General features: G+C 37.2%; 1 protein-coding gene across 3 annotated transcripts; it reads left to right on the top strand.

Annotated features, from left to right (window-relative positions):
• Nucleotides 1-10,622: 10,622 nt before the first annotated feature.
• Nucleotides 10,623-20,656, top strand: LOC111403715 (tRNA (adenine(37)-N6)-methyltransferase). Of its 3 annotated transcripts, XM_023032314.1 has the most exons (9): nucleotides 10,623-10,741; nucleotides 10,840-10,976; nucleotides 17,051-17,151; nucleotides 18,142-18,337; nucleotides 18,412-18,504; nucleotides 19,083-19,142; nucleotides 19,288-19,362; nucleotides 19,944-20,024; nucleotides 20,221-20,656. In XM_023032314.1, the coding sequence occupies exons 1-9, from the start codon at nucleotides 10,672-10,674 to the stop codon at nucleotides 20,545-20,547; spliced, it is 1,140 nt and encodes a 379-aa protein (XP_022888082.1). In that variant the 5' UTR covers nucleotides 10,623-10,671; the 3' UTR covers nucleotides 20,548-20,656. The 3 variants fall into 3 exon arrangements, with proteins under 3 accessions (XP_022888082.1, XP_022888083.1, XP_022888084.1); XM_023032315.1 differs by lacking the exons at nucleotides 10,623-10,741; nucleotides 10,840-10,976 and adding an exon at nucleotides 13,001-13,413; XM_023032316.1 differs by lacking the exons at nucleotides 10,623-10,741; nucleotides 10,840-10,976 and adding an exon at nucleotides 13,433-15,111.
• The last annotated feature ends 2,514 nt before the right edge of the window (nucleotides 20,657-23,170 follow it).

Here is a 23,170-nt window from a genome sequence, read left to right as displayed (position 1 = left end):
TGAGGTGAGAGTATGTTGATGAAGTGCCTCAGACCCAGCTGATGAAGCGGTTGGAGATGAAGTGGCGGAGGCAGAAGAAGAAAGTTCTGATGCTCAAGTTGCGGTGGCCCCGGCTATTGAGGCACCTCTATCATCGCCCCAGGCTTTGGATAATTTTCTTTTCAGTTATTTCTGATTTACTGGCCTCAGGCCCCCCCTTTTGTAATCTTGATTGAAAATTAATGCAATATCTTCTTTCATTCAATGTTTTTTTTCCTCCTAAGTGTATTGGTCTCGTCAAGTAATTAAACTTATTGTTGATTGAAGAACGAAATAAGTTTACCTTGGTATCCTAACTCCAATCACTTGAGCAAGTAAATTGTACGCAAGCCTCACGAGCCATGAACAGTATTGGACTTAAGCAAATGAATTGTACTTAAGCTTAATAATTGTAACCTGAATGGATCCTGACTGGATCGTGTTTCAGCTGAACTAGGAATATTGCTGTCTAATTCGAAAGGTAGTTGCGTGAAGCTAGTAGTGGTTGAGCTTTGTGCATAAATAAGTGCATGAGCCTCGGAGTTCAAATGAGGTGGCCCAAAGATGGGACGCTGGCCTCTCCTCTGAGGTGATGACGCTTCCCAACATAGTGGATGATTCAGCCATGCTGAGGTTTCTCCCAGTGGCATTCAGCCTCGTCAAAGAGAGGCAAGTGCATGCGCTTTGGAGTTCAGACGAGGTGGCCCAAAGATGGAACACTAGCCTCTTCTCCAAGGTGATGACGCTTTCCAACATGGTGGATAGTTCAGCCTTGCTGAGGCTTCTTCCCGTGGCATTCAGCCTTGCCAAAGGAAGGCAAGTTCATGCGCCTCGGAGTTCAAATGAGGTGGCTCAAAGATGGGACGCTGGCCTCTCCTCCGAGGTGATGACGCTTCCCAACATGGTGGATGATTAAACTATGCTGAGGCTTCTCCCCTTAACGTTCAGCCTCGCCAAAGGGAGGCAAGTTCATGCGCCTCGGAGTTCAAATGAGGTGGCCCAAAGATGGGAAGCTAACCTCTCCTCTGAGGTGATGACGCTATGCAACACGTGAATTCAATATTGGATAATTTTATTGGATCATGGAAATGTTACATAAGCTAGGAAACTCATCCAACGAGGTAGTACATTCATTGATAATAGATTCGGAGGTGCTCAATGTTCCATGGACGGGGTTGTGCCTTGCCGTTCATGTCTTCAATCCAGTAGGTTCTGGGTCGAATCTCCTCTCTGATTTTATATGGACCTTCCCAGTTCAGGCCCAGGGAACCGGTGCCAGGTTCCTTCGAGGAGAGGAAGACTCTCTTAAGGACCAAGTCATTGATTCGAAATGACCTCTTTTTTACCTTTGAGTTGAAGTACTTCGTCATCTTTCTTTGATATATGCTGAGCTTCAGTTGAGCGTCATCTCTCCTTTCCTCAATGAAGTCAAGGTCACACCTTCGAAGCTCGTCGTTTGTTATCTCACTGAAATACAAACGTCGTGGAGATGGAAGTCCGACCTCGACGGGGCTCATCACCTCAATCCCATATGCCATGAGGAAAGGTGTTTCACTCGTTAGGGTCCTCGCAGTGGTTCGGATTGCCCAAAGAACCTGTGGTTGCTCATCCATCCATGGCCCTTTTGACACATCAAGCTTCATTTTCAGGACGTGTTTGATGGTCTTGTTCACAGCCTCAACCTGACCATTTTTTTGTGGGTGGTGAGGCATGGAGAAGTGTTTCTTGATGCCAAGTTCTTCACACAAGCTTCTGACCTTGTTGTTGAACTGTCTACAATTGTCTGAGACGATCGAGTAGGGAATCCCAAACCGGTATATGATATTGTTCCGCAAGAACTTGAAAGTGTTAGCTTCTGTAATTTTTGCCAGGGGTTCGGCTCTAACCAACTTTGTGAAGTAATCAATGGCCACAATTGCAAAACTTGCACCTCCTCTACCTTTTGGTAGAGGACCTATGAGATCTATACCCCACTTGGAGAAAGGCCAAGGGCTGAAGACCGCGGTCAAATCTTGTGATGGTTGTCTTTAGATAGGAGAGAATCGTTGGCATTTGTCACATTTTCGTACAAACTCGAGGGCGTCCCTCTTCAAGGTAGGCCAGTAGTACCCCTGCCTTAATATTTTTTATGCTAAAGATAGACCTCCGAGTGGTTGCCGCACACACCCTCATGGACTTCTCTTAAGATGTAGGTAGCTTCTTCTCTTCCGACGTATCGTAAGAGTGGAGAGGAGAAACTCCTCTTATAAAGTACATCATCAACGAAGATGAAATGGCCTGACCTCCTTCTTAGCTTGTAGGCCTCATGCTTGTCAATGGGAAGTACCTGGTCCTTGAGGTATGCCACGATGGGCTGCATCTAGGTAGGAGTCCCAGTGACCCACCATCACATTGGGGGCCTCGGTTGACGGCATGAGGAGGTGCTTTATAGGGACTACTGTGAGTAGTTCGGAATCCTTGCTACTTGCAAGTTTTGAGAGTGCATTCGCATGTGCGTTTTCGATGCGGGGGATCTAGATCAACTCAAACTTTTCGAAGGATGGGATGAGGTTCATCACCATTTTCAAGTAGGAGGCCATTGTTTTGTCCCTGGCTGAGAAGTTACCGTTGACCTGGCTAACGACCAGTTGGGAGTCACTACTAATAAGTAGCCTCTTTACTTGCATTTCTTTGGGTAACCTGAGGCCTACGAGAAGTGACTCATATTCTGCTACATTGTTGGTGGCCTTGAACCCGAACCTCACCGTCGAGTTCAGCTTACGACTTCCGAGCTGATGAGGATGGCTCCGACATTTTTCAACCAAAAGGGCATCATCTTGTAGCAGTAAAAGCCTCGGTCTGTGATGAAAGATGTGTGTTCCTCATTGGCTGGGAGCATGGGGATTTGATTGTAGTCGGAGTATGCGTCCATGAAGCTCAATAACTCGTGCCCAACTGTGGAGTGTACCAGTTGGTCAATCCTTGGAAGTGGAAAGCTGTCCTTCGGGCAAGCTCTGTTGAGGTTAGTGAAATCGATGCACATCCTCCACTTGTAGTTGTGTTTCCTCACCAAAACTGGATTGGAGACCCACCTCGGATAGGTGGCCTCCCTGATGAAGCCATTCTGGATGAGCTTCTGAACTTTCTCCTTCAGGGCCTCATACCTCTCAGGGTTGAGGGCTCTCCTTTTTTGTCTATGCGGGGCAACCTTAGGATTAATTTTCAGATGGTGGCAGCTGACCTTAGGGTCTATGCCTACCATATCCTCATGCATCCAAGCAAAGATATCGAGGTTCCTACTTAGGAAATCCTTGAGCTTTTCTTTCACAGTGCTGGATAAGCCCTTGCCCACCTTTAACAATTTGGATGGGTCTCGGGGGTCCATCGAGAAGCTCTCAAGTTTCTCAACTGGGTATGCTTGAGGTTCGTGTTCAATTATGCGGTGATCAATCTCATTGATGACCAATACTTCCGAATTGGGTGGTGCGTCAATCATTTCGACATCTTCCGATTCAGCGGGAGCATCACCTGGGGCATCAGCCATGACTACGTCGACAATAATTACGTGGACGTCCTGGGGCTCTACCTTTCTAATTGAGCTTAAATAACATTCTCTTGAGCCTCTTTGGTCACCTCTCACTGTTGCCACCCCATTTTCAGTCGGGAACTTCATGCATAAGTGGTGGATGGAGGTAACGGCTCCCAATTCTTTTAGTGCTGGCCTACCTAATACTCCGTGGTAGGTCGATCGACTATCTACAACAAGGAATTCCATGAAGTTCATTGTGGTTTGGGGAGACTCCCCCATCTCTACCGCGAGTGTGATTTTTCCTTTCGGAGTAATGCTATTTTCGGTAAATCCGCACAAAGAAGTGGTGGTAGATGTTAACTCATGGTCCAGTATCATCTTGTCAAAGGTGAATTCGGATAAAATGTTGACGGAGCTACCATTGTCAACTCACATTCGTTTGAGCCCATTCCGGGCTATGATTGCTCTTACCACAGTGCTTCGCAATGGGGATAGTGAACCCCTTCAGTGTCCTCCTAGGTGAAGACAATAGGTAGAACTTGATCCCTCTGGGAGCAGTGGCCCATAATGTAGCTTGTCAAAGGGGAGAGTTTTGCCTCCCGGGCATAATTCCTTTTGGCGTTCCGCGTTTCACCGCCTACATAAGGGCCTCCAAAAATGGTATCTACCTCGTAGATAAAGGCTTCATCCTGAGTTTGTCGACTTCTTCGATGTCTGCGCCCTTCCCTGGGCCTTTTTGCATCACGCTCCCTTTGTTGCGAAGAGACATCCCTTTGACGTGGAGCAACCTCTTCATGCCCAGGTCGGTTATTGTACCTTGGCGGGGGCCTGTTCGCTCGGGGTGATTCATTTCTGTCCCTAGGGTCCTACCGAGAGCGGTGAGCATAGTCTCGACAATCTGCTGTGTAGTGTCCATAGGACCGGTGGTATACACAGTATCCAAGTGGGTTTTGATTCGACCTATTTCTAGGTCCTGAACCCCGGCCTCGGCCTTTACCGCTACGGGGTCCTTGCGGAGTTCCCATCTTCTGGGTGTTGGTGACTGGGTTGATATCTTCATATGCTCATGTAGGGACGACATTAAGAGTGGTGGTGGCCAGCACTTGCCCAGAACTCTCATTACCAGCTTGGTTCATTTGGTAGTCCATCAAGTGGGAGGTCGGCCCTCTAGCACGTTGCCTTTGAGGAGGTGGGACGTCTCTATTCGCCCTGTTCTTATGCTCAATCAATTCTTCATTAATGATTTCCCGTCTCATCATCTCGAGTAGGGCATCATATGTGGTAGGGTCTGGATTTTGCACGTCCCTCCAGAACAGGGTGTTCATGTTCAGACCTCCTCTCAATGCAGATGACGTCTCACGGTCGGTGACTTGCACACAATATGTTATCTCATCGGTGAAACGTGATAGGAAGCTCTTTAGGGACTCCCCATGTTCCTGTCTCATGTCTTGGAGACGTTGGATGGGGGTCTCTCCCTCTTTGCTCACAGCAAACCTCTTCAAGAAGGTCATCTTGAATTCAGGCCAACTTCTTATGCTCCCAGGTGGTAACCTACTATACCAAATTTCATCTACTTCGCTAAGTGTTAAGTGGAAATCTCGGCATTTCATAGTTGGGGTAGCATCCCTTAGGCTCATGTGAGTTTTGTAAGCATTCAAGTGCTTCTCTGGGTCGCTTCTTCCGTCATACTTTGGTATCTTTGGCATAACACAGTGGTTCGGGACCTGGACGTTCCTTAGTTCCCTTGAGAATGACAAGTTTTCTTCATCATCGTACAAGTCACAGGACCTTTGCTGCTCATCTAAATCATTTTCTTCTGCCTCATACCTCGGTTGTTGGTGAGAGATTTAGGGACGGTTCCTAGCCTCCTCCTTCCTCCTTTGGTGCCTATTTCTAGGCGGAGCAAAATGGGGGCATTTTCATGTCTTTCCTCCCACTGTTGAGGTATTAGAGGTGGAGGCGGTGACCTTGTCCAAGGCTCGTGATGCTGTTGTTGTCTGAGCCTCGGTTCAGCGGGGCTAATTCTGTCAAATACACTGCCTGACCTCCTATGTCTTTGCTCTTGCTCATACGGAGATGGGAAGTTATCATGGTTCAAAGGGACTCGATGGGTCGGCCGAAAGCGTAGTTGGAGGAAACGTCAACTTCTACTTCTCTTTCAAATGGGCTTTTACCTTGGCTATAGTCCAGCGAGGTAGCCCTATGGCTTTGAACTTCATTCTCCTGCTGGTAGTGCCCTTGAAAGGTGTATGGGGGAATAGGAAAGCCTCCCTGGCCCTGCATTTGGGCCATAAGTTCCCTCATAGCCATGTTTTGGCTAGCAATGTCCCTCATATTAGCGGCCATTTTTCTTGACAGTCGGGTCATCACACGCATTCTACCTCTTCTGTGGTTGTGGTGGGGTCTATGCCGAGCTGCTGGGGCAGTTGCTTGAGGAGGCACATTAGCATTTTCTCTTACCCTCCTGGGGGGTGTATCTTCGTTTGAACTCATTTTCCTTGTGTCTTACCCTTCAGATTTTTGCTATGTCGTGGAGCTTCTTCTTGTTCTTTTTCAAGAACAAATCATTTTTCAAGAGGGATGCCCAAATGTTCCTCTTTAACAAACTTTCACCACAAGTTTGTTCGTGGTTATAGTATAGCGTCCCACAGACGACGTCAATCTCTTGACCCCAATAAATGTTGCCAACAGATACCAGACCCACCCGCGCTCAAGTAAGCGAAAGTCCAACACGCAAAGACACGTGGATGATCCAAAAAGGACAGATCGAGGGCGTGGGAGTAGCTCAACGACACGAGACAAGAACGTTCGAAATTCGACGAGATGATCGTAGACCGATTGTACAATAATTACCAATCGATGTTTGCTAGTGTGTATCTAAATATGTATGAACTCATTTATGTTGCAAGATAATAAGAGAGAGTTGAGTAAAGTATGGCTTCTTGTATTAATTCTTGCATTAGCCTTTGTATAGGGTACATGGGGGAGTATTTATAGTGTCACAAGTTAGATCGTGACCTTTGGTTTGGGGTACACGTGGCCTCATCCGATTGAGTTACATATCAAATTGCAGGCATCAGCCGTACCTAGCCTGTTATACATTTATTGATTGGCATAGCCGCCTTTACTAGTGACAAGACTTAACATTTACACTTATGACAAACGTCGTATCAATCATTCAAGTAAGATCTTTGTGCAGAAGATCTCTTGAGAGAGGTGTATATGGAAGATGTCGCTTTGTGCTTCGAAGTCTGTCACCTCGACTACAGAGCTTTGGCAAATAGGGCCTCCTCCACCTTCAAAGGGCCTCAGCACATAGGCTTCGGAAGCTCCTTATGAAGCAATGATAGATGGTCTTCGGTATATATGGGCCGGGGCTTCTGTGGAGCTCGATTTATGGGCTTTGGCTATGCAAATCACCTTGACTTGAGTGCCACGTGGTTCTGCATTATGTGGCCATGGGCCCCGGTAAGTTGTCCAAGTGTGCGAACACGTAACAAAGATCATGATAAAAAGGGAGGTAGAATTTGGTCCATTCCATTTTAATCCAACCTACCATTTCCACATCATTTCTACACAAATCAAACTATTTTAATCGGTTTCTCCAGTGAGTCCCCTTTTCAATTTTACTTGGTGTTTTCATCTAATTTCAACAAAATTGTATTCGAGGATTTGTGGGTTTACGTATTTATTTGCATGTGTTGGTTTTGAATACTAATTTTCAGTTGTTTTTGTTTTGTGGGTTTAGAGAGGCTCTAAAGATGGAGGCTGTGGTAATCAACTCTTTTTTACTTCATAAATTCTTCTCTATATAAATTTTTTACCTTTTGTGTTGGTCTTTCTATTTTATTATTATTATTTATTTGTTTATACAAAAAAGAGGTGGAAAAAGGGAAGAAAATGGTTTTTTTGATGGGTTTGACAATGATTTGTGATTTGGGGATGAAATCATGATAAAATGGCTGGCTTTTTTTATTTTTGACCGAAAGATTTTTTTTTATGCTTTATTTTAATTCATAGTTACCATTTTACATTTCAAAAAATTGGTCAAAGTCAATTTTTTGAGTCAACTAAATGTCGAGTTAACAGAAACCATTCATTTGTGCTTCAAGTGTGAGTTTTTGAAAGATTTGGAACTATTGCCACCACAAATTAAAGGTTTGGAACAAATGTGCATAAAAGTGATAGATTTGATACTGTGACTACAATTTTTCCATGTTTTTATTTCATAATGTTTTTTAATTGACATTTTATTGAGTTTATATTTATTTTAGGTACTACTTTAATGTAAAAAGTGTTTTGAAGGTTGAAAAATCTAAGAGGATCTCTAATGTTAATGTCGATTATTTGAAAAAAAAAACAAAAATTGTTTCAAAAATTAAAATAAATAATTTCAAAATTGTAATTTGACACGAACTATGTGAAGTTGATGTAGCAGGAAAAGACGTAACATTCAGAGCTCTGTCTAAATGTGGAGGCTCTCTTAGATATTTTGACTCTACAATTAATCAAGCAATGAGAGGAAAATGAAAATTCTAGAAGAGAATTAAATGTTCTATCTGTTGTTTTTAAAGTGTCAAATTTTCTCTCTTCCTATTCATTTGATTTATTCTTATATTTAGGTTCATAAAAATTGTACTTAGGTAGATATTGGGTTGTAGATAAAACTCATTGAAGATCAATTTATGGATGATTGTATATTTATTAGTTTTCATATTCATAACTATAAGTCTGTCTACTTCAATGTAACATAGACTACAATCATAAAATGTATTGGTGATGCTCTAAGGAAAATCTTACTATCCCAAGTTGCACTCAAATTGCATTTATAACCGTTACATGTTATGTTACGAGTTGACACACTAGACCGACCCACTGGGGCCCATAGCCCACTTCTGTCGAACCACATGACATCTTATTCGAGGCCCCCATCCCAACAAGAGCACCAACATATTATAATAGCACCAAACGTGGTCCAAGTGTTGCCATCGAAGCTAATACGCAGAGGAGATCTCGTAGCCGAGACCCTTCTATCCGAGGTCCCTAGGCTCTAAGAAGCACTGCTCCCCAGAGATCCGGTCTTACACAAGGATCCTCCCTGAGTGATTGATGGAACACCTATCATAGAGCGCAAGCGCCTTGTCTTGTCAACGTAGTGACAGAGCCGCCGGTTAATTAATGTGTAGCAAACTAGGAAGTCAAATGTGACACCTATAATTGGACATGTAAACTTACGAGATGAGGCCACGTGTATTCCTAACCAAGTGTCACGATCTAAGTTGTAATACTATAAATACTCTCCTTGTATCTCTCACAAAGGTAATGCAAGATTCACCACGAGAATAAATACAACATGTTTTACATTTTACTTTCTTACAACATGCATGAATTCATACTCGCATTCTAGAAACATCGATTAGTAATTATTGTACAATCGTTATGCAAACATCTCGTCGGATTACGAACGTTCTCGTCCCGCACCTTTGAGTTGCTCCCACGCCCCCATTTTGCTATCATTTTTAGACCGTTCACGTGTCTTAACGTGTTGGACCAGGTTTACGTGTGCGCGGGTGAATCCGATATCTGTTTACAACATATTCTGGGGTTGACACGTTATATAGGACACTTTTGGAGTGAGAAAATAAAATTTTGTCCACTATTTTTATATTTCTAAATAATATTCAAATTTTGGACGAATATGGCATTCTCTCTTCAAGAACTTTACAATTTCTCCCCCTACCCTTTTGTATGAAATTTAAATGATTTAGGCATTCTTGTCAAATTAGTTGTTTTACATGACGTAATTACGAGAAACAATCTTCAGGTCAAAAAAATAAAATTAGAAACTGAGAGTACGAGAAATTTGTCTTAAACTGAAGTCCCAACGAGGAATGATGGAAGTGTTTTGTGTTTGGTAGACAAGGTTAATAATTGTATTTTCTTGGGATCTTCTAAAATTGAGATTTTTATTTTTATTTTTTTTAAGTTTAGTTTATTGAAAATTCAATCCACATATATCCTACCCTTTTTTACAAGTCAAACTTATTTTTAGCTACAAGAAAAAATTGAGTTTTTTTGCATGCGCAAAGACGATCACTATAATCCAAATCTACACAGCAAGAAGTTTCGGTCATGGAGTACCTATGAATTTGATATATATTAAATTTTTAAATTAGTAATGCTATTAAATATTATTCGTATTATAACACCAATTTTTAGGTGACATTAACTATATTAATTTCATGTCTGATTGTCATTATTTGGCCAGAAAAATATTTTGAATAGTAATTTTTAGGAGAATATATAGTTAAAACATAAGGAAAATTTAGATTTTACATATAAAATTGCGTGAATACATTGTTTAAAATGAGTATATAGAATTTTTTTTTTAAAATAATGATTGTCAAATGAGGGCTACATGAGATGTACAATTAAGCCCTTGTTTGAGCCACATTATTTTGGGCTTAGTGTAAGTACTGTACACTTTTAAATCCCTTCACAATGAGGAGGTTTGCAAAATTTTTATTCATGTGGGTCCATTTACATGACCCTCAACATATGAGGAGGATGTACAATATGGTGTTCAAATGATTTTATCTCATTATTTTATAAGAATGCATTTTTCAATAGTGTATTGACAAGAAATGTATGGTTAAAAAATAATGAAAAATTTTGATTTTACGTGTAATATTATTTTATTAAAGAATGTATGATTGAATGATGTCACTATTTTAAAATGTATTTTTTTGAAAGAATGTGACTCTATTTGGTTACTATTATTTTCTCATTAAAATGAAAAATATGATCGTTATCCATCATATCAAGCCATCGAATTTGAATTTCTATTTCTTGTGTGGGGCCCGTAATAACTATATTTTTTATTCTCATTCTTCCAAAAATTCAAAAAAACGGGGGCTAAATGAATAAATTTTTACTATAGAACGTAGGTATCATTTCTTAAATTCGTAAACAAACTTGTACCGTTCTACATTCATTTTTAAAATCTACGTTAACCCCCGTCTCTTTGTTCAAAAATGCAAATTAGTCCTCTAATCTAACATCTCCAAAAGTACTACTGGCCCCATTAAGGCCCAGGCCTCCTTAAAGAAATTCGCAAAATCTGATGAATCACGGTTCGCTGGACGATGGCCGCCTCCAAATCTCAGTGGCTAACTCTCTCCATTTCACTGGCCCTAGCCTCTACTGTCATTTCCTGTGAGTTCACGCCTTTACATTTCTGTTAATTTTCTCTTGCAATTTTAGCATACCAAGGGCAGAACTGAGAGATACTGTGTGTTGATTTCCGTATACAGTTTGCCTTTGGAGAAGGAAAACAAAGTCAAATTTTAGTGGGGATGTGAATAAGAAAATTCATGAACTTGAAGCCTCTATAAAGTCTGCCTTAGAAAAATGTGCTGCTGAGAGACAAGGTCGGATTAGAGCTCAACAGGTAGTTGATTCTCTTTTATTAACTTTATGAAGGTGAAACAATAGATAATTTGTCTGAAGAAACGATTATAGTGTTAGAATTTATTATTAATTATTTGCATGAATAAAGCTTTTACCCGGGAACCTACTCTAGCAGATTTTTTGTAAATTTAGTTAGACCCTATGGCTATAAAAAGGTTTTTAATTCATTCAGATTTCTCATTATTTTATTGGCTTTTGTTCTTTCTTTAGCGAGCTAAGCTCTCGTTTGGCCTCCATTTTGTGTAAATGAAAATGGATGGAATAGTATTTTTTTGAAAAATGAATGTTAGAAAAATAAGGAAAAATATTCCGTTTCCATGTAATATTATTTTTATTGAGGATTGTGTGGTTGAAATTAGGAGAGAGAAAAATGAAATATAACGGAATGAAAATTAATGGAGGCCGAGGGCTTAAAGAATGTGGTAACTTTCTTTGCTTCCAGTATTCTCTCTCTCTTTTTCTTTCTTTATGTGTGTGTGTGTGTGTGTGTGTATATATATATATATATATTGTTTGAGCATCCATTTATTATAACTGGAATCAGAGATAGGTTGAAAAACACGAGAGTGTAAACACGCAAGGGAGTGTTTTAAAGCAGCAGTTTACTTCTTTTCATTCGTGTGACTAATTTCTTTCATGGCTTCTGAGAATTTTGTACATCCTGCAATTCCACGCTTTGATGGTCCCTACAACCATTGGAGCATGCTCATGGAAAACTTCTCGAGGTCCAAAGAATATTGGACGGTTGTTAATTCTGTAGTAGTAGAACCCACAGCAGGTGTTGTGCTGACATATGTGCAAAAGACAAAGCAAGAAGGGTTGAAATTGAAAGACCTAAAGGCAAAGAAGCACCTTACATGCCATTAATCGCTCAATTCTCGAAACTATTCTTAAGAAAGATACTAGCAAGTAGATTTGGGATTCCATGAAGAGAAAGTATTAAGGGAATGTAAGGGCCAAACAGATGTAGCTCCAAGCACTTCGTGGTGAATTTGAAATTCTACAAATGAAGGTGGGAGAATCTGTTTCAGATTACTTCTCAAGGATGATAGAATCGCTAATAAGATGCAAATACATGGTGATATGCGAAAAGATGCTTCGTTCCATGACAACAAAATTCAATTATGTTGTCTGTTCCATTGAGGAATCAAATAATATTGATAATCCTTCTCTTGATGAGTAACAACGTGGTTTGTTGGCAGCAGAAAATGCATCAACAAGATGAGGAGCAAGCGTTACAGGCCTCAACTAATAATCATTTTTCGACATCAAAAATAGGAGATCAAGGGCAAGGAAAGGGTTGAGACAACAATTATGTTAGATATTCCTATAAAATTTTTGAAGATAATCAGTTTTCTAGTATACCAGGAAAAGGGAGAGAAAGAGGTCATGACAACAATCATTCAACATATTTTAAATCAAGGTCAGCAAACAAAGCAAAAGTTGAATGCTACAAGTGTCACAAGTATGGACATTACAAGTCAGAAAGTCAAGCATTCTCAAGAATTATGATGGTAAGTAATTCCATTTTGTAGCGAATGAAGAAGAATCTTCTTTATTAATGGCCTGTCATGTGAAGGAGGAAACCAACTAGAATTTGTGGTACTTAGATACAGGTTGCAATAACCATATGTGTGGAGAGAAGTCTGTATTTTCTGAACTGGATGAATCTTTTGTGTGATTTTTTGAAATTTGGCAATGGTTCTAAAGTCTTTGTTTGGGAAAAGGAAATGTAGCAATTTAGACCAACAGAAGTTCTATTCAAACCATTTCTAATGTTCTAATTGTTCTAGATTTGAGAACAAATTTACTTAGGCCCTGTTTGACACCCATTTTTATCAAAATGCATTTTTCTCTCTCTTCTTTTCAACCACACATTCTTTATTAAAATAATATTGCATGTAAATCAAAAAAATTTTCTTATTTTTCAACCACACATTTCCCATCAATTTACTATTCAAAAATGCATTTTCACATAAAAATTCCTACCAAACATCCTCTTAGTGTTGGTCAACTACAAGAAAAGGGATATGAAACCTCTATCAAAGATGGAGTCTACAGAATTGAAGATGAAAAACTGGGCTTGGTGGCTCAAATCAACATGACAGCCAACCGAATGCTTCCATTGTATCTCCTCAATATCATTCACTCATGTTTCTCTACAAGATTGAAGGAGAAGGAATGGTTATGGCATTTTCGCTATGTGCATGTTAATTTTGATGGATTAAAGACTCTATAACTGGAGAATATGGTGACAGGTATTCCTTAAATTTTAGCTCCTTCTCAAGTTTGTTAAGAATGTGTTGTCAGCAAACATCATAATCAATTCCCAAAAGGAAAATGATGGAGAGTGAAGAAGGCATTGGAGCTTGTTCATTCCGACATTTGCAGGCCAATAACACCGTCTTCTAATGGAGGTAAAAGATATATAATTACCTTTATTGATGATTATAGTCAAAAAATCTGGGTTTGCTTCTTGCAAGAAAAATTCGAAGCCTTTCTAGCTTTTAAAAGCTATAAAACACTTGTTGAGAAAGAGGTTGGCAATCCCATAAAAGTTCTTCGCACGGATCGTGATGGAGAATATAATTCACATGAATTCGCAAATTTTTGTGAAACCCATGGAATCAAGTGGCAACTTACTGCCTATACGATCCAACAAAATGGCAATATTCTTAATATGGTACAAAGCCTTTTGAAACGGAGCTGTATTTCGAAAAATTTCTAGCTTGAAGCAGTTAATTGGAGAATTTATATTTTGAATAGATGTCCTACACTTGCTGTTCAAAACATGACACCAGAGGAAGCATGGAGCGAACGAAAACCATCAGTAGATCATTTCAGAATTTTTGGGTGTGTTATATGCCCATATTCCATACAAGAAAAGGAAAAGGCTAGATGAAAAGGGAGAAAAATGCTTTGATGCTCAGACTCTTTAAAATGGTTGGAGTACTTGTGTTGGACACGATATGACATGGACATTGGCATGGAATATATGTCAAATCCTCAAAATTTCAACCTGACATTTCACTGTTTTTGCTTCTTCTTCTTTCTTTTTCTTCTTTTTTTCTTTTCCTTTTCTTTCCCATTTCTGCTCTATATAAACCTAGTGTCACCTCTAAGGGAGTGAAGAAAGGTGACGGCACTAGGTTTTCCCTCATTTCTTTTTTCTTTCCCTTTTTTTCTTTTTTTCCTTATTTCCCTTTCTGTATCGGTGGTTTAGGGTTTTGTTTATACAAAACGAAAATTGGTTCCATATAGTGCTACTTAACGTTCTACTAAGTCCAAATTGCAATCAAGTCTGTCATTTTCTATTTTATATAACATTTAATAATTAACTTTCTATAATTGAAAACTAAATCCCAAAATTCTATTGTATTCGTCTTAACTCCTTATTCAATACTCATTTTCATCTTTTTAAACAACTATTTTTGTCTATTCAAATGACATCTTGGGTCGGTAAAAAAATTGGAACTTAAAAGACGTATCTGCGCAGTTGTGTCCAAAATTTGGGCTCTTTGTTGTCATGTTCTCATATCTTACATTTTAGAAAATAAAAGATTCGACACTTGGATACGTACCCATACCCTAATCCGAGCATCATAAAAAAAATGTATTTTTCGTGGTGTTAGTGATCAATCAAAAGCTTATAAGCTTTACAATCCTAACACTAAAAAAACTGCTTATCAATCATGATGTTTTTTTTGAAGATCAAATCTGGCCATAGAACAAAAATGTTGCTGAGAACAAATTCCAACTAGTTTTAATGGAGAAAATGATGAAGCAAAACAACCCCAGTAACAACCTTTTCCATCAATTGTTGCACATGAGAAACCTCAAAATGAACGTCCTATAGCTTCTAATATCGCACAGACAACACTAGAATTTGATGAGCATGTTGAAGTAGCAATTGGATCTCATTCTCACCGTGTTCGAAAGAAGTCGGCATGGATTTCAAATTACGAGGTAACCGAAATCAATCAAACTGAAGATCCACTCACACAGCTAGACACGATACAATCATATTGGTGATTGCGTTGGCATCTCAAAACTCATGGCCTATTTTCCAATTGGATGTGAAATCAGCATTCCTCCATGGAGATTTGAATTAACTGGTATTTATTAGTAAACCTACTGTTTATTGTAAAGCTGGGAATGAGCATAAAGTGTATAGGTTAAAGAAGGCTCTATATGAATTAAAACAAGTTCCACAGATTTTGTATAATTGTATAGAAACTTATTTTTTGAAGGAAGGATTTCAAAAATGTCCTTACGAACACACACTTTTCATAAAAATTGGAGATGGAGAGGAAATGCTCATTGTTTGCTTATATGTAGTTGATTTAATCTACACTAAAATTAGTAGAGCTATGTTTAAAGAATTTAAGAAGTCCATGATGGTTGAGTCTGAAATGTCTGATCTAGGAATGATGCATTATTTTCTTGATATAGAAGTAGTGCAATCTGTTGATGGTATTTTTGTTTCCCAAAAGAAATATGTGCTAGAACTTTTTGACAAGTTTCAAATGAAGAATTGCAATTCTATAAGCACTCTAACAGAATTTGGTCTAAAACTCAAAAAGATCCAGAAGAAATTACAAGCAAATTGTTGGAAGTTTGATATATATGACTGCAACAAGACCCGATATTATGCATGCTGTTAGTCTCATTAGTAGGTGCTTGGAACATCCAAGGAAGAGTCATATTCTTTCTGTAAAGAGGATTTTTTGTTACTTGTAAATTATGGATTATTCTACAAGATGGAGAAAAGTCTTATTTGATGGGTTTTACTGATAGTGATTATGCTAGAGATTCATATGATTGAAAAAGTACTTCGAGATATGCTTTCATGCTGGGTTCAGGGGCTACCTCACGGTCATCTAAGAAGCAGTCAATTGTCAATTTATCAACTATAGAGGCTGAGTTTGTAGTTGCAACGGCTTATGTTTGTCAAGGTATTTGGTTAAGAAAGATTCTTGGAAAACTTCATTTCAAGTAACATGGAATACTCAGATATAGTGGGACAACAGTTCTGCAATTAAACTCTTAAAAAATCCTGTTTTACATGGTAGAAGCAAGCATAGATGTGAAATATCATTGTCTACGAGAATCCACCAACGATGGTTCAATTGATCTTATTTTCTGCAAGAGTGAAGATCAAGTTGTGGACATATTCAAAAGCCCCTCAAATTTGTAGCATTTCGAAAGCTCAGGAGACTACTTGGTGTCTATGAAAAGACTGATTTGATGGAGGGGCATAGTAGCTAGTCTTCGTTAAACTTATGTTTTTACACATTAGTTTAAGGAATTGATTGTTAGAAATTTATTATCAATTATTTACAGGAACAAAGGTTTTACCTAGTCAATAGGGAGTTAGCTATTTTCTACGTAATCTTTAGGATAGTCTTACTCTATTGGGTTGTTAGCAGATTTTTTGTAAATTTAGTTGTGCCTTATGGCTATAAATAGCCCACTCTGTAAAGCTTTTTAATGCATTCAATTCTCATTCTTTTATTGGCTTTTGTTCTTTTCTTTAGCCCATTTAAAGAACAAGGTAGCTTTCTTTGCTTGCAGTAGTTTTTTCTTTGTTGAGTACTCATTTTTTGTCATATAGAAATTTTTATTTTTTTTGATTTTATTTTTTTTTATTTTGGAAAGTTTTCTTATTTGTGAATTGAGTATATTAAATATTCACATAAAACCCTTCTTTGGTTTTTTCTTTCTTCCCCCAGTATGTGGCTGTCATGTAATGGAATAGGGAAACAAATTAGGAACAAAACATATTTATTCACTGATTATTGCAAACTTGTTTTTCTCCATAATCGTGAACTGGGGCCTATATCAATTTGTCTTATAGAGAATCTCTTCAAAGTCTATGTATATGTCTAGATATTTCTATTTATATCTGTACGTATTGAATATTCTATGTCATGAAAATCATTACCAGGTAGTACAGTTGCAAATTATGCTTATTATGTTTGAACTATATTGTTTTCTTGTAGCATTCCCTGCATTGTTATCAAATTCTTTGCACTTCATGATGACATATTGCAGGCACTGAGGAAAGCAATGAGCGGGCCTAATTCTGACAATCTCAAATTGAATTCATATCCCATGGAACCTATTGCCACTGTCCGGTCGTGCTTCTCTACCAGGTAATATGGTAAAAGAAAGTGTATTAAGTTTTTCTCTTGCATCTATAGGTGAATCATCCTAATATGATCTCTATTGTAGAGTGACAAAATCACTCACTGGGATAAGGCAAATTCACATTCAGAAAGTTGATAAGTGAGATGGGGTATGTAGTGGAATTCAAGTACACACAACTTTCAAATTTATAGAAGAAAATTGCTGGAGAGATTTGCTTTTAATATTGTTACAAAGAGGAATACTTTTAGTGTCAATGAAAATATTTAGTCTGGCTATGGAGGATACATATTGAAATGTGCAGAATCTAAGAAGAATTGGAGGAAAGCATGATTTTAGGTTAATTTTCTGGAAAGTTTCTAAGCACTGGTGTTCATGTTTCTCTCAACTGATCAGTAGGCTTGTGGTTTAGTGTACACGTTATCAATTTTCACATTGCTAAAACGGATAAAGGAGCTCGGGAGATCTTTTTCATTGAACCAAAGCCCCATGAACTTGAACTTGAAGTTCAATGTGCCTATTGAAATGCTTGCCAATTGTTGTCACTAATCTGTTCATTACTTTTGTAGCTGTGGATTTGTTTGACAAAAATTCAATAGACCTTTCTTTCATTGTTAGATAATTCCATTCCATTAGCCTGTGGAGCAATTTCCAAAAACGAAGAAAGAAAATTGCAGTTATCTTTACATGCATGCCTGATCTGAACTCCTTTTTTATTTGTTTTGTGCTCTTATTTACATTTTGCTAAATTTTTGACACTTTAAGGTGAATAAAATTTCGTATTGAAATATCTAGAATAGTAAACATAACGTGGTCGTTTACTTTTTAGAATGCTCACTTCAGTGTTAACATTGAAGTGTACTTTTGCCTTTTTAGGTACCATTGAAATGTGCTTTTGGCTTTTTAGGTATTGCAATGTTAGATTGCTTGTATCATTAATGAATTCTACCTTGATATTTGATTCTGATCTTTAGTAAGGGATGTTTCATGTTGTGTAGGAATGGGACACCAAGACAACCTTTACTTGTACCTCTTGCAAGGGCATCCTTGATTTTTGATTCATCTCGGGTTCCTCCAGCGTCGCTTGAGGGTCTTGAAGGATATTCCCACTGCTGGATTATATACGTGTTTCATCTAAACACAGATCTTGAAAAGTTATGGAAGCCTTCATCACAATCAAAATTCAAGGCAAAGGTTTGGCTTTTGTTTCCATTTATATATTATCTTAAATTTTGGGGACTTCTTCTAAAGGTTTCATGGATGAACAGGTAAGGGTACCAAGACTCAAAGGTGGAAAAATGGGAGTCTTTTCTACGAGATCTCCACATCGTCCATGTCCAATAGGGTTAACTGTAGCAAAGGTATTAAGAAGTTTACATTTTACAATAGAAAAATTATATCTTGTACAATCATCATACCGAAGATTCAATTAGAGATAACTTAAGTCCTTGTTTAGTGTTGATTTTTTGAGAAGTGATTTTATGAAAAGTGATTTCTCGAGAATGTGTGAAGTTATGGATCCGCAAGCAAATTTATTTTAGTGGGAGAAAGTGTGACAGAAAATGAGCTTAAAGAAAAGTGATTTTGAAAAAATCACTTTGGAACAAGGGCTTACTTATTTCTTATTTCTAAGTAAAAAGGTTACTTATTCTGGAAGTAACTCTTACTTTACCGTCAAAATAAAAAACTCACTTATTTTTAGCCTTTACCATTAAAAACTTTCCCTTGACTGAGATAGCCTCTGACACAGCTTGCTTTACGGTCTCTTCTATGACTCACTCCATCTAGACTACGAATTCAAGTTGAAATGGCCAAAATAATTTTATAACTTATTTATATATAAACTATTTAAGCTTATCAAACATGATCTTTAATTATCTGTGTAATTTCTTTCTACTCATCGTGGAACAAGAATCGATGTAATTGTTTTGCGTTTTAGGTGGAAGCTGTTCGTGGACATGTAGTATTACTTTCTGGGGTTGATCTAGTCGATGGTACAGTAAGTTTTCCATTGCTGTATTAGGAGATCTGACTTAAAGAATTTCTTTCTCATTTACGATCTGTCTTCTTCAGCTGAATGCAAAGGGCCTTTAAATGGAGCACTATTTATTTAATGATGACTAGTCCTTGAACTTTATTTACAGCCTGTCCTTGATGTCAAACCTTATCTGCCGTATTGTGATAGCATCCTGGGAGCAACAGTTCCTGGTTGGGTGAAGGTATTTTCTTCTTCATTATTTGCTAATTGCGTGGAGTAAATTCCTGGAGTAAATTCTTTTCATACATTCTCAGTATCATTTTGTTTTTGAGAGTCTCATCAAAAAGTTACTTAGGCCAGATTTTGTGTCAGATTATTGATAATCAAGTTTGAAAAATTATAAATATATGGTCACGTATTCTTGATCTTCAATAGTAGCATAATTAATTCTTATTCTACTAGCCGAACGTATCATTAGGAATCAGCTGCATCGATGCAATCCAAACCGGTCTTTGCAAGCATAAGGGTCAATAGCCAATCGTAATTCAGAAGCATGAATAACCTGAAAGCAGTTTGAGTTTCAGCTGTTACATACCAATGGAAAACATTGGCTATTTTTCTGGTAATACTATCCAGTTTGAGTAAAATAATCCAACTTCAATTTTGGATATCAAGGTGTTGGGTATCATGAAATGTAGCGAGGGCATTAATCTCGATGAAGACCAACTGCGTACTACTTTGTACAATTACTTTTGCTTTTCTTGCTAATTCTATGTATTTACCCCTTTCCCATTGAGAAACTAATACAAAATCTTTGAACAGGAGGACCATTTGCTAACCGTAGATTCAGTTAATTTCTCTGAAGGTTTCTCCTCCAGTCTGGGTGATTGTTGGTCGATGGCGGTAAGACAATTTTAAAACTATAGAGACAGCTTTTTCTTTCACATCTTCGACCAATTTCTTTGGCATTCTGTTTTCTCTATCAGATATATTTTATATTCAGATTGTTGTGGTTTATTCTCAATGTCTTGGTCTAGGTGTCAATTTTTCTTATATTTTTGTCGATGACATCATTTTTGACCTTTTCTTTTTGTTTCAGGAAAAGAAGTCACTTTATGCATCTCCTGATGAATTTGAGAGCTTGATAAAACAGGTGCTCTCTTGGGATATTCGGTCAGTATCTCAACGAAGCCGACCTCATAATTTCCCAGTCGATACTGAAACTGGCAGCACTGTGGACGATGCTTCGACGTTGGAACATTACCAAGAAGATGAAGCTTTTGAAAATGGATCCAGTGCTGTGATTTATCACCTGATTTTGGAAGGTTTGGATGTTTCATACCGAATGGATTCCAAAGCCAATGTTGTTGTTGAGAATGTCACTGTTTCATCTCATACACAAAATGGTGATCAAATTATTGATTGACAATGTTGCACATATGGCCCTTAACTTTACTCAGATACCTAACTTGTCCTTGCACATTTATTTTGGTGCAATGTTACACAATGTTTTCAAGTTTGACCAATTTCTTCTTCCCTTCGTTGCACAGAGTTCGTGCTTGTTTGATTGCTAAAATTTTATATGGTCAAACTTCAATTTGAACGATACATTTCGTGGGATCCACAATTTATCAAATATACATTTTATCAACTTTTATAAAAATTTGTTGAAACTTTTATCAAATACTTTGTTAAACAACCACCTTCTTAATATTTTAAAATGAAAGTGTGGTGCTTAGAATGTCCTCGAATTGAAATGACTCATCTTCAATGAAGTCTTGGAGAATCCAAAGGCTAAGCATAAAGATAGGAAAGCTGCTTTGAAATAGATTTATTATTATTATTATTATTATTATTATTATTATTATTATTATTATTATTATTATTATTATTATTATTATTATTTATTTATTTATTTATGTATTTTTTGCCCAAAAAGCAGGTTTGGCCAAGTTGTTTCTGAATAGAAAAGTTATTTAATATCCAGATAATTTTTATCTTAATGATAATAACTTAATAAAAAAGGCGGAATTTGCTCACATTTAGAGGGAGGAAAACATGGCACACTGGTTAGTCAACACGGGTTACATAAGGAAAAGATTAAAGACCTCACAACTAAGCCCCTGTTTGGTTTAATATAAATCAGATTTTTAGAAGAATTTGATAAAAAAATCGTAAAATGTATAATTGACAAATTAATAAAAGTCGTGGATTCAATAAAATATGTGGTTGAAAATGAGTTTTAGGAAATGAAGGCCAAATATTGGCTAAATGATTTTGTCGGAGAAGTAATTGGACTATTAAGCCCCTATTCGATGAAGTTTTTGAGATATCAGTCGGTGGATCTTATGAAATGTGATTGAAAAGTGAATAAAATTGTGGTATCAATTAAATCGGTGATTAAAAATGAAGTTTGACCGATTTAGATATCAAAAAAAACTTTATTAAACAGGCGCCAATAGTGAATAAATGGGATCTTGTCAACTATAGAATGTAGTTCACGTTGTAAACGCTAAAAACTTTCATTTTTTTGTAGGTTATTCAATCATGAAAGGTTGAGGTGTATGTATCTATTCTTTGTCTTGACATTGGAGGTGAAGTGCAGCTACATATATTTTAGTCTTTTGAGCCTCATGTTTTCAAAATTTATTTTAAATCACACATTGTCCAATAAAATAATTTTACACGTAAATCGAAATATTTTCTTATTTTTTTAATACACATTATCCAAAAAATCACTATTTAAATGTACACTTGCTCACAAAATGGAGCTCAGACGAGGACTTAATTCTTTTAATTAAAGCCTCCGATTAAAAAAATTATATATGATTTATTAACTATTTAATTTATAAACAGACAGTAATAAATAATGAATAAGTGAATAATACTTGTAAATTTATTAAAATACATGATTGAAAATGAAAGTAAATTAATATATATTTGTCAAACGGGAACTAGTATCCCGTTTGGCCTCCATTCTCCTTCTTATTCTTTTTCTCTTTTTTATTTTTAACTACACAATCTTTCATAAAATAATATTACACGTAAATCAAAAACTTTTCATTCTTTTTTAACCACATGTTTTAAAAAAGAAAAAAATATATTATTCTAACCATTAAAAAATTGAAAAGAATCGGGGCCAAATGGGGCCTAAGAGTAGGGACAATGATAAACTTTCATTTTGAGTGCCTAGAAACTTTCATTTTGAGTGCCTAGAAACTTTCAATTATAAGGCAGACTTTATACAAAGAAAATAAAATTTTTTATATAAAAATTGATTTTTGAAACTTACTTATTTGTCAGTAAACCGTCTACAAAGGTTGGATGGAAACATTAAATAATGTTTTACGAGGAAAATTTCCACACGGCCGTTCTGGAAAATAGATCCATAATTGACAACAATTGGTTCGGAGCCGGCTGCATTGTCGTCTTACGCTGATATCTAATTAACTGCCGTCTCCAGAATTGGCCTTGCTCTGTGCCCTCTGCCGTTTACAAATGTACGTTAATTGACATAAATTGTCTTTATAATTTGATTTTATTGTGTTAAATCTTTTATATTATGTTACGAAAATCTTGAGTTTACTATGTAAAAATTGAGTACGCTTAGAACATATTAGTTTGTTATGCAAATCTCGAATTTGCTCGACTGGCTAACTTCAAATGTTCATGATATTTGTCTACTGTACTAATATTAGAGTTTGCCCAACAAACTTGAGTTTTGGCCTGCTAACTAGTCGATCTCCAAAAAATTCAATATTTGCCGAACGAAAACTCACCAGTTCATCTATTAAATTAGAGATTATATACAACAATTAGCCCCGGTTTGGTGGTAATTTAATAAGATTTTTAGTAGATTTTGATAGAGGTTAATAAAATGTGTGGTGGAAAAATTGTGGGACTCATAAAATATGTAATTAAAATTAATTGTTGATTTTGATTTAAATGAAAATCTAAATTTTAATAGTCGTCGAACAAGGCTTTGTTTGGCATTTCCTTGCTAATAATCGAACAAAATTTTATAAAATAATTATTGAATTTACTAATGC

The sequence above is a fragment of the Olea europaea genome, chromosome 11, assembly GCF_002742605.1.
Source record: "Olea europaea var. sylvestris chromosome 11, O_europaea_v1, whole genome shotgun sequence".
Lineage (NCBI taxonomy): Eukaryota > Viridiplantae > Streptophyta > Magnoliopsida > Lamiales > Oleaceae > Olea > Olea europaea.
The sequence above is the reverse complement of the archived record's forward strand: the minus strand, read 5'-3'. Positions and strand labels throughout refer to the sequence as shown.